Source organism: Emericellopsis atlantica (assembly GCF_019669845.1).
Source record: "Emericellopsis atlantica unplaced genomic scaffold F5Z01scaffold_11, whole genome shotgun sequence".
Lineage (NCBI taxonomy): Eukaryota > Fungi > Ascomycota > Sordariomycetes > Hypocreales > Bionectriaceae > Emericellopsis > Emericellopsis atlantica.
The window spans coordinates 389,352-400,512 of record NW_025764713.1 but is presented as its reverse complement, the minus strand read 5'-3'; the positions used below and the strand labels follow the sequence as shown (position 1 = coordinate 400,512).

Below are 11,161 nucleotides of genomic sequence, written 5' to 3'. Positions count from 1 at the left end.
CTCGTAATTTCACCTCAATATTGCTCACCATCCATTTGTCCAATATGACTTCCGGCGGGAAGGAGCCGTGCGATGCGCCTCACAAGAGCAAGGCTGACGAAGTCGCTGCGGAAGCAAGCTCCAGCCAAGGCCAAGCTGGGCCATCAACGACGACGCCCAACGAGCCTCTCCCCGCATATGATGCCGGCCCTGCAGAGCCGCAGCAGCAACAACATGTCGCACCCACAATCTCGTCGCCGTTCAACTTCCCCACGGATACAGAGCTGCCGTCCTACCTCACTGCTGTCTCCTCGGAGTCTAAGCAAAGCGGGCCTGTGATCGCCATCCCTCAACTGAAGGCCGAGGCCTCGTCACCTTTCATCAACGTCTACCCACCTCTTCTGCTGAGCCATGGGATTACAAAGGACACCTGGCGGTCCTTCCTGGACACCATATCGGCCTTTCTGACCGCCAAGGTCTCGGACCGTGCCATCAGCCATGCGGGCGACATGGCAAAGCACCTGTACAAGTCACCGAAGCGTATCACAAAGGGGCTCGCGACGCACGTCAAAGACGTGGGCAAGGGCATCGCCACCAGTGCCAAGCAGGGGAATATTCTTGGTGCTGCCTTTGGTGCTGTGGGCGGCGCGGTGTCCATCCCAGTCGTCACAGCCTTTGGCATCATAGGGGCAGCTGCCGAGCTGCCTGGCTCCGCCGTCGGGGCCATTGTCAAGAAGCCGCGAACACCAGGGCAAAGGGCTGCCGCCTACGCAGAGGTCGCCAACAAGAAGTGGCTGAATGCCCGGGGGCTGGAAGCGCGCATGTTCGACACCAACGAGCTTGCGCAATTCTTGGGCGTCCCTGTGCTTGATCTGATCAACGCCGCTCAGGGCACCAACATGAAGGGAGAGAATGCGAGTGATCAACTGGCCGCGCTCGAGAGATGGGTGGCACCTCTTGAGGTGGTCGCGGAGTCGCCTCGTCTCGCTCTGGAGACACACACGATTTGGCTTGTGCTCGTGACATGGACTACTGGAGGAGTTGAGGGTACGGGAGATGAATGATGCATGCTGGTATAGCTTGAGTAGCACGTGACCTGACACATAGACTCCGCCGTGCCGCCGTACGGTGGCCGCGCCTAGCCGCGGATACCCACTCCTCCACTCTCAGCCTCCACACGATGATCACGCTCACAGGGCGCAAGCGACAACCTTCAATCAGGAAGGCCATTACGTATGAGTGAGATGTCTGGTCGTTATGAATGGGGAAATCTGGCAAGTTTACATTGACACTGACCCTCTGTTCTAAAGAACACGCACTGTTCTGGGGGTATTGATTGATTGATGGACACCTAATCAACTGCACGTGCACCGATAAGACCCCCTGGATCTGTCAGACCGTCAGAGTCCATCTTGTAGGGCGCGCCAGTTCAGCCCATTACCTAAGGGAACCTTATACTCTTCGGTCCTAAGCGCACATGACACAAGGCTCGGTGTACACGAGCTATTACGTGACGAAACCAAGAGTACCTATAAAGTCTGGGCCACACGCCCAACACCGATTCCTTGATGATAACGACGCCCGTGTTATACAGAGCGCCACGCTTATCAACAACAAGAGCATTCGCCAGGATGGTCACCTCTACTACTGTCCAAACGAGATATTTGAGCAACACACCGGTCAATCATGAGGCGGCTCCTGCGGCAGCACCAGCTCATCATGAGAAAAGGGGCGGTTTAAAGGCGATAGACGATATCCTGGCACGACGGGCCAAGGCGGGCAAGCTGGTAGCCGGCATCGCGGCCGCCTCGAACAGTGACATGTTCAAAGGCTCTGTGAGTCTCACCTCTGGTCCTATGGGGACGACGTACTGACGGCCAAGACGGAAGGCATGCCCTCAGCGAAGAGGTGGGACGGTACAGGGCCCCGTATTCCGGAGTTGAGACTGCTACCTGACACTGACATCTACATCTACAGACCACCTCACTCGGGAAAGCCGTGCGCGTGGACCCTGTACCTTGAAGCAAGCAGCGAAGCATCTCAAGCAGCCTGGGATCATCTCACTCGGCGGCGGTCTCCCCTCCAGCCAGGTCTTCCCCTTTGCCTCCCTGTCCATGAAAGTGCCCACGGTGCCCAACTTTCACGAGGCCGACACGTTGACCAATGGACAAACCCTCAGCATCGGCAAGTATGACGTCCGCGACGAGGTGGCGGACTACGACCTCTCTATAGCCCTCAACTACGGACAGAGCACCGGGTCGGCGCAGATGATGCGGTTCCTGACCGAGCACACCGAGATCATCTGCCAACCGCCGTACAAGGACTGGGGCGTGTGCCAGACGGTGGGCAGCACGGGCGCCTTGGAGCAGGCGCTGCGGATGTTCTGCGACAAGGACAGGAACGACTCCGTCTTGACCGAGGATTTCAGCTTCTCCACGGCCCTGGAGACGATCCACCCCCTTGGCGTCCATGTCTTTGGCGCGGCCATTGATGACCAAGGCTTACTGCCAGAGGCCATGGACGAGATGCTCACCAACTGGGACACGTCGGCCAGGGACGGGGCCAGGAAACCTCACGTCCTCTACACCGTACCCTCCGGCCAGAACCCAACAGGTGCCACCCAGAGCGCCGAGCGACGAAGGGCTATCTATGCCGTAGCACAAAAACACGACCTCTTCATCATCGAGGACGAGCCGTACTACTTTCTCCAGATGAAGGCCTACCCCTCAGATGCGCAGGCTGCGGCCGCCCCGTCCCCGCCGGAATCCGTCCAAGACTTTGTCGACTCCCTCCTCCCGACGCTAGTCAGCCTCGACACGGACGGTCGGGTCCTGCGCATGGACTCCTTCTCCAAGGTGCTCGTGCCCGGCTCCCGACTCGGCTGGATCGTGGCCTCGGCGCAGATTGTCGAGCGCTTCCAGCGCCACGCCGAGGTGGCCAACCAAGGGCCGAACGGGTTCTCCCAGGTGATCCTGCACAAGCTGCTGGACGAGACATGGGGCCACGAGGGCTACCTGAAGTGGTTGATGAACCTGCGGCTGGAGTACACGGCCAAGAGGAACACCCTCCTGGCGGCGTGCGAGGAGCATCTGCCGCGGGGGCTAGTGAGCTGGACACCGCCCGTCGCCGGCATGTTTGTGAGTTCTTCTTTTCTTTTTATCTCATGGGATGTGGATCCTTTTCCAAGATACTGACGAGGCAGATGTGGTTTACTGTTGATCACGCACAGCACCCTGACGCGGGGAAGCGGGATCTCAAGGCTATAGAGGAGGAGATTTTCGACTCGTGCATCCAGAACGGCGTTCTCATCGCCAGAGGCTCCTGGTTCCAGACAGAGAAAGAGAAGCCCCTGTCGGGTCTGCACTTTCGTGCGACATATGCGTCGGCGAGCGCCGAGAGCATGAGTGAGGCCATTAGTCGGTTCGCCGCCGCGGTGCGCAAGAGCTTTAGAAAGGCGTAAGAAAAATAAAATAAGAATGAAATTCATTAATTGCTATCGGCAGCCGTGTCTCATATCCCACTCCTCTCCCCCAACTCTCAATCCTGCGCCTCGAAGAAGGCGACCTTGACACCCTGACCGGGCGAGAGGACAATGTCGGCCTTGAGCATGGGCTTGCCGCCGTCAATGGGGCCCATGTGGCTCTCGACCCTGTCGTACTTTTGGAACATGCGCACCAGGACGTAGCTCATCTCCGTCAGGGCAAACTGCTGGCCGATGCAGATGCGCGGGCCCGCGTTGAAGGGGATGTAGTCGTGGGGCTTGGGGTGCCAGACGGACCACCGCTCGGGGCTGAAGACCTCTGGGTCGGCGAAATTGTCCGAGACGGGGGGGTAGAGATCCGGGCGACGCTGCATGACGAGCGTGGAGTAGCCAATGGGGGTGTCCTTGAGGATGGCGATGGGCTCGGTGCCGTCAGGCCCGCCTCCGGTCGGGAGCGTGCAGTCCTTGAGCGCGAGACGGACGTTGAAGGGCACGGATGGGTACAGACGGAGGGTCTCGTTGAGGATGGCCTTGAGGTAGGGCATGTTCTTGAGATGCTCGTACGTCGGGGTGCGGTCGCGGCCCACGGTGGACAGGATCTCCTGGCGCAGCTTGGTGACGGCATGGGGGGTGCGGCTGAGCTCGTAGAGGGTCCACGAGAGAGTTGAGGCCGTGGTGTCGCGGCCGGCGAGGAGCACGGCGATGATCTGGTCGCGGAGCACCTTGGGGTCGCGCGTGAAGCCGGCGAGGGCGTGGACAAAGGTGTACCCGCGCTCGCCCTTGTTGTGGGACTCGAGCTCGGCCGGGCTCAGCTGCAGCACGCGGTCAATGTAGAAGTTGATAAACTTGTTGCACAGGGCGAGTCCGTTCCAGAAGGACGACTTGGGGATCCAGTGGCGGGCCTTGGAGGCGCGCACAATGATGTTCTGCACACGCTGCACCTCGTTGAACGAGTCGGCAAAGTCGTTGCGGATGGAGCTGCAGTCTGGCTTTAGCACATGGCGGCCCTCCCACGACAGTACCCAAGGGAATAAATACTCACCATAGAGACTTGGTGTCCTTTCCTAGCAAGAATTCCGTCGTCACATCGAGCGTGTACCGGAAGAAGAGCTCGCTAATGTCTAGCACCTTGCCATGAGCATTGCCCGGCGTCACCTTTTGGTGCTCGCCGTCCAGCGGGCCCAGGTTGTCCATGGCCCGGAACAAGGTCTGCATGTGCGACTCGAAGCACTCCAGGTCGCTCACGCGATCCTTTGTGAACTGGGGGCGGATGAGCTGGCGGCTGGCGTGCCACTGTGGGCCATCGGTGGTGAAGATGCTGTCGCCGAGAAAGTCCTTCCACTCGTCGTGGAAGGGCTCCCCCTTGCCGAAATCGGAGAATTGCAGGGCGAGGATGGCCTTGATGTTCTCAGGGTCCGCGGTCATGAGGATGCGCTGGTTGAGAACGCGCGCCTCACCGGTCCACCGCGTGCCGTCCTTGAAGTACACGTTGCGCCAGTAGTCGAGGTTCGTCTGGGCCAGCGTGGACTCCACGGCGCCCTTGACGAGATCGAGGCCTAGGAGATGGGTGTTAGTTGCTTGTTCCCGTCCCGATCAGTGTGAGGGTGCCTTGTGCTTACCAAAGGGGGCCCACGAGGGCACCTTTCGCGCACGCTTGCCTGGTATGCGCCTGAGACGAACATGTTCGATGAGGCGGTTCACAAGATATTGCACGACGATGAAGCCAACGACCAGCAAGGCCACGGACTTGACCGTCAGGTGGTCGAGGACCGTCTCGACAAGGCCCATACTCTAGGTGAACTTGCGAATTGTTGGTGTTTGTTGATGTGTGGTGTTGAAGACGAATCAGGCTCGAGACCTCGAACTATACACTAAGTAATAATGGTCTCAGTCGTAACACAGAACTACAGTGTATGGACGCAGAAGCATCAATGTCAGGGTCTGGTGGGTTGTGGTTGATTAAAGTAGTCCGCAAGCGGGCCGCCGGAGCAGCCATTGACCCACGGGGTCCGTTGGAACATGAATCAATCAATCAATCGTACGGACACGATGCAAGTAATTCGTCGACCGGAGGGGCGGACCAGCCAGCGTTCATGCGTCCGGTCCAGTTCCCATGTGAGAGCCAGGGGTGCACCATGCACAGTGTCGTGCAAGGCGACGTTGCCCGCACAAACGAACCCGGTTCGACGAGGACCGAGGATGGAGGAGGAGGACTTGATGTGATGGTGTGGTACCCCATAGTCCAAAGGTGGTGAGTTTGCGAACGGGAGCCAATTAGTATTGTGCCTTGCCAATCAAAGCGCCTTGATTTGGATCTAAGAATCTAAGATGGTGAGTTTGACATGCGGGGTGAATCATTCATACATACGTCGTTTTCCAACAAGTTGTAATATGAATCTGAGTATCTGACGAGCACCAAACGCGCGTATCGTTCCGCAAGCTTTGTCTGCCATGCTACGAGGCCGTACACGCACTCCAGCTTGGTGCTCGGCGATATGCTGAGTGAATGGACGTCATGAAAGGACGCAGAAGAATCGATTCATTCATCCATGGGCCACGGCTGTCACCCACCGTACGAGTGATCAACGACAAGTGATCGTGTTCGAGCTTCGGACCCTGAAGCATACGGCGACTTGGTACCCGAAATAGGCAAAGCGGCCACGGGCAGTTTATACCATAACTGGCCGTTTAGCTGCGTCCGAGGGATGAAGAATGCGGAGAAACGCACGCCTCAGCTTCCACCGTCCACCGTCCACGTTCAATCGTCTTCGGGATCCCGGTTCAACTCCAACCCCCATGCCTGGTGCTGTGGTCGCGTCCGCCTGCCGCCTCGAAGCACGTACAGGCAGTCTGCCTCATTGGTGATTGGACTGCAGGTTGACTTTTAGCTTCGAAGTTTGAGGCCCGTTGACTTTGTGATCCGTCATTCTTAGCTCGATGGAGAAACATGGAAAGTGGAGAAGCTGCTAGAGCGAACCATGGCTGCTGACTAAGGAGGTATCCCAAGCACGTGACCATCAGACAGCGGACGCTTGGTCCTCCTCTATCATTGAAGACAAGGCCACAATTGATCTGCTTGTGAATCCAGGGACGTTCTCCTGGTCAGGTATGCAGGGTGCAGATTGTGTGCTGCTCACAAAGTCACAATGTAGGCGAAACACCTTGTCATCGCATGGACAGAAAGAGACAAAGCACGCGTCAAAGGAGGGATGACGGGCTGTCACGTGACCCTGAGATAGGACCCCCATTGACGAACCTGACAAAGCCAAATGCTGGATAAGAAATCTCGCCAACCACCCTAAACCTCCACCTCAACACGCGATCCTGCCACAGCGCTCCTGATACCCCGAACAGTGCACGCAGCGATTGAACATATTTCCAGCTCTGCACACGCGCGACTTTCCCAGATCATTACACGCGATCGTCCACCCGCTCACCCGATCGCCGCCCCCTCGTGCCAGACGCGGTCGACCAAACCAGCCTCGCCACGGCACCTAGTGTCACGACCCGAACACTGTACCCATACCACGCACCCGACACCGCGACCATGCCTGTCGAGGTAGCCCTCAACACACCGCTGGCGGACGCGCTGACCGCCGCCGTCCAGCCCAAGCTCATGGAGGTTGGCTGGGCCGGCGACAGCAACGACTCTGCCCTCGCGGAATACATCATCCTCATGCTTGTCAATGGCAAGGACCAGAACCAGATCGCCGCCGAGCTATCAGGCGAGCTCCTCAATCTGCCACCCGAAGATCCCACGTCGCACGACTTTGCGCGCTGGCTGTTTGAGCAATTAGCACAGCTGAATGCGCAAATCAACGGGCAACCCGCCGACAACAACGCTGCGGACGCTGCAAATGGCGGCGCGCCGTCAAATGAGATGGACACGGACATGGCAGCCAACGACGGCCCTGGTTTCTCTGCGTATGTTACCCCCCTGCTGTCCCGCTGACGTGAATGCAAAGTCGCTAACAAGACCTAGTCCGACTGGACCGCGCGCCCTGCGAGAAGGAAACCTCAGAGGCGGCCGGGAGAAGCGCATGCTCGGCCACGTATCGAAAGCCATGGATCGGACAGGCGACCAGGCGCTGCACCGGGTACGGGGTCGTGGCGGCATCGACACCCACTCGCGCAACGGCCTACGGGGCGCGATGCGCGGAGGCAGGGGCAACAACCGCATGAACAACATTCAGCACGGCATGGCAACAGGCATGGGCGGCCCCAACATGATGATGGGCGCTGCGCCCGGTATGGATGTCTACGCGTTGCTCGAGCAGCAGAACCAGATGATGATGCAGCTACAACAAACAATCATGAACAACAACAGCAACAGCAGCGGAGGGCATCGCGGACGCGGAGGCAAATTCGATCGCGGCAACAGGCGCGGCCGTGGTGGCCACGGACAGCACCACCACAATGCCCACGAGCAGACGAATGCCGAAGGTGGCGAGGCCGGCGACGTCGACATGTCTGGCGAGAAGCGCGAAGCCCCCAACCCCGAGGAGACTGTCTGCAAGTACAACCTCAACTGCACGAACCGAGAATGCAAGTTTGCGCACCAGTCGCCGGCGGCGCCACGTGGTGCCCAGATCGACGTGACCGACGTGTGTAGCTTTGGGGCCGCCTGCAAGAACTTCAAGTGCGTCGGCCGGCACCCCTCGCCCGCCACCAAGCTCGCCCACCAGAGCGAGCAGGACTGCAAGTTCTGGCCCAACTGCAGCAACAACCGCTGCCCGTTCCGGCACCCCAATATGCCCCTGTGCCGCAACGGGGCCGACTGCACGACTGCCGACTGCAAGTTTACACACGTCAAGACCAAGTGCAAGTTCAACCCCTGCAAGAACCCCAAGTGCGCCTTTCAGCACGACGAGGGCCAGCAGGGCGGCTTCAAGGACATGGTGTGGACGCCCGGGGGCGACAAGGACGTCAGCGATCGCAAGTTTGTGGAGGATGGTGGGAACCCTGAGCTCGTCAAGCCCGAGGGCAACGCGATGGAGGATGATTCTGGGGCTAAGGACGCCGAGGTCATCACCTAAGTTAGGTGGTCCGGCCGGCCGTAACGATGTGTATGAGAAGAGGAAATGTATAATGCCGGCAAATGTGCAGCGAGCCCAGCCGGCTGTGAGGTGTACAAGATTGGAGCCATGAAGAAAATTGGGCAAACCGAGCGGCGCTTTGGGCGTATGTATCATTCGCTTTCTACGGGGGATTCTGCGTATGCTTAGATATATGGCCAAAAGTGCCAAGCGGACAATACATATACTCCTCCGCTACTACAAACACTCTTGCGCTCGTCTGTGAATTCTGTGAACCATAAGATACTGATATATAAAAAAATGATTCAAAAATTACCAGAACGATGACGGCCATATCGACATGGATGGTGGCGGTACGTACCGCGATGCTCCGTACAGGAACTCCAAATCCGCGTCCGATTCCAACCTCTACAACTCAGCCAGCCACCACTCGACACCATTCCACGCATTGACGCCGCGCCATGAGCCTGGTACGTGCCGGGGCTGATTGCGAGGCCTTACGGATCTCCAGCCATGCCTTGAGAAGCCCGCACTGCGTATGCGACCGCGCAGGGCGTCGTCTCGCGACCCGCGCCAGCTCCCAGTCGAACGTCCGCTCGATACGACGACGACCCATCACTCCACGTCTTCCCACGCTCGCACGCTCGCATGCTCGATCCTATTCATCGAAACCGGGGGTCTGTACTTTCTACCACCACGTGGACTTTTTCAACGCCAATTACCGGGAGGCCGGCGGGCCCAAGGCCAGCAACTTGCCAGAGGCGCCCCATATTGCCGTTGTCGGGGGCGGATTGACTGGTCTCACGACGGCGTACTTTCTCGCGAAACGACTGGAGAAGCCGGCGCAGATCACGGTATACGAGGCATCCTCGCGATGGGGAGGGTGGCTGCGCTCGGAGAGGACACCCGTCGACGTGGGAGGCGTCAAGACGCAAGTGCTCTTTGAGCGAGGGCCGCGCTCCATGTCGACAGCCCAGACGGGCGGGCGGATGGATAGGTTCGTCTTGTACCAGCTGGTCAGTGGCTCACCTACCTATCTTACTTACCATAACTTTCTTGGCTTACCCCGATGTAGCTCAGCGACTTTGGTATACCGCTCACGCCACTGGATGGGACGCAACCGCGATGGATACTGCACAATGGTCAGCTGGCAGCGGCGCCGCCTTGCTCGATCATTGACGCGCTCAAGAACCCCGTCTTGCGTCAGGTCGCTCTGCCGCTGATCACCGGCTGGCTCAAGAATCTCGTCAGGCGCACGCCGTACCCTAGCAAGGACATGTCCATCGCCGAGTTCCTCCAGGACAGGTACGGCTCCAAGGTCCTCAGCGAGACGCTCATGTCCGCCATTGTGCACGGCGTGTGGGGAGGCAGTGTCCACAATCTGAGTGCTTGGAGCGTAGCACCACACATGCTTGGCTGGCCGGCGCCCATGAGTCGCGACGACGACCTCACGTTCGTCCCTGCCAACGAGTTCCGGCTCTGGCAGAGGGTGGAGTCGGAGATGGACCAAATGCATCTCATGTCGCTGACCTGCGTCGACAACAGCAGCATGGTGTCCTTTGAGCAGCACGGCATGGAAACGCTGTCGCACATGTTGGTCGATGCTCTCGAGTCCATGCCCAACGTCGAGCTCAGGCTCGGCACCCCGGCCACCGACATTGCCTACCGCGAGAGGGTTGACAAGGTCGTCATCAACCGCGAGAACGCCAGGCCCTACGACAAGGTCATATCCGCTCTCCCCGCCAAGCAGCTGCACAAGGCGACCAAGCAGACCCTCCCTCTGGAGGACTTTACGTCCGTGTCGGTCATGACGGTCAACATCTGGTACCCATACGAGGACATTATCCCGAAGGGGCTGGGCTATCTCATCCCCGACACTGTCCCGCAAGAAGATAACCCCGAGCGCGCCCTGGGCGTGTTCTTTGATTCCGGCGTCGGTGTCGGCGCCGGCCGCGTCGAGGTGCATGGCGAACGCCTCGCGGAGCGCGGGACCAAGCTCTTCGTCCTCATGGGCGGCCACTACTTTGACGAGGGCCACCCCATCCCCACCGAGGAGGAGGCGATACAGCAAGCCAAGAACCTGCTCGAGCGCCAGCTGGGCATCCCCAAGGACACACCGTGCCACGCCGTGGCCAACCTCGCCAAGGACTGCCTGCCGCAGCACACCGTCGGCCACGCCGAGCGCATCACAAAGCTCGACCAGGCGCTGCAGGCCAAGTTCAAGAATCGCCTCGCGCCCATTGGCGGCTCCTTCACCAAGCCGGGCGTGGCCGGCGCCCTCCGGGCCGGCTACGATATGGCCTTTGACCTCACCTTTGAGTCCTTCCACCTCAATGGGCTGGAGGCGTATGGCGTCGAGCATGCCATGTCGCCCTCGTTTGTCAAGACCCCCGATTCTTGTCCCATACTACTGTACAACGCCCACCAGTCTGCCAACAAGAAGAAGACCGAGTACCTGCGAAATTCAAGTGGATTCTCTCCCGGCCAAGAGACAATCTGGCCAGCAGATGAAAAGACACTGTCCTCGTTAAGGAAGGATTAAACATGTACTATACTCAAGTTGGCGCTGACATAGACTACTCAAGTTAGAGAGTATCCACGGACCATTGTACGTAGTAGTACCAACGTACGACGAATCGTCAACATGCTTGCATTCAAAGGTATC

The 11,161-nt window shown here is 58.9% G+C and overlaps 5 protein-coding genes across 5 annotated transcripts; 4 read left to right on the top strand and 1 right to left on the bottom strand.

Moving 5' to 3' along the window:
* Positions 1-44: 44 nt before the first annotated feature.
* F5Z01DRAFT_681072 (uncharacterized protein) lies at positions 45-1,043 on the top strand (the record flags this gene model as incomplete). Its single annotated transcript, XM_046265651.1, has 2 exons — positions 45-101; positions 198-1,043. 2 exons carry the CDS (start codon positions 45-47, stop codon positions 1,041-1,043), a joined length of 903 nt encoding a protein of 300 aa, XP_046118940.1.
* A 43-nt stretch (positions 1,044-1,086) lies between these two features.
* On the top strand, positions 1,087-3,467 carry F5Z01DRAFT_736159 (pyridoxal phosphate-dependent transferase). The gene is made up of 4 exons (XM_046266781.1): positions 1,087-1,814; positions 1,862-1,895; positions 1,957-3,116; positions 3,182-3,467. The coding sequence occupies exons 1-4, from the start codon at positions 1,548-1,550 to the stop codon at positions 3,437-3,439; spliced, it is 1,719 nt and encodes a 572-aa protein (XP_046118939.1). The 5' UTR covers positions 1,087-1,547; the 3' UTR covers positions 3,440-3,467.
* Positions 3,345-5,370, bottom strand: F5Z01DRAFT_67507 (cytochrome P450). The gene is made up of 3 exons (XM_046265110.1): positions 5,080-5,370; positions 4,503-5,016; positions 3,345-4,438 (listed from the first exon to the last, which is right to left on the bottom strand). The coding sequence occupies exons 1-3, from the start codon at positions 5,246-5,248 to the stop codon at positions 3,517-3,519; spliced, it is 1,605 nt and encodes a 534-aa protein (XP_046118938.1). The 5' UTR covers positions 5,249-5,370; the 3' UTR covers positions 3,345-3,516.
* Positions 5,371-6,527: 1,157 nt separating this feature from the next.
* F5Z01DRAFT_653608 (nuclear polyadenylated RNA-binding protein Nab2) lies at positions 6,528-8,771 on the top strand. Its single transcript, XM_046263377.1, has 2 exons — positions 6,528-7,384; positions 7,443-8,771. Exons 1-2 carry the CDS (start codon positions 7,008-7,010, stop codon positions 8,494-8,496), a joined length of 1,431 nt encoding a protein of 476 aa, XP_046118937.1. The 5' UTR covers positions 6,528-7,007; the 3' UTR covers positions 8,497-8,771.
* On the top strand, positions 8,772-11,141 carry F5Z01DRAFT_653605 (uncharacterized protein). The gene is made up of 2 exons (XM_046263376.1): positions 8,772-9,512; positions 9,572-11,141. Exons 1-2 carry the CDS (start codon positions 8,958-8,960, stop codon positions 11,036-11,038), a joined length of 2,022 nt encoding a protein of 673 aa, XP_046118936.1. The 5' UTR covers positions 8,772-8,957; the 3' UTR covers positions 11,039-11,141.
* Positions 11,142-11,161: the final 20 nt, after the last annotated feature.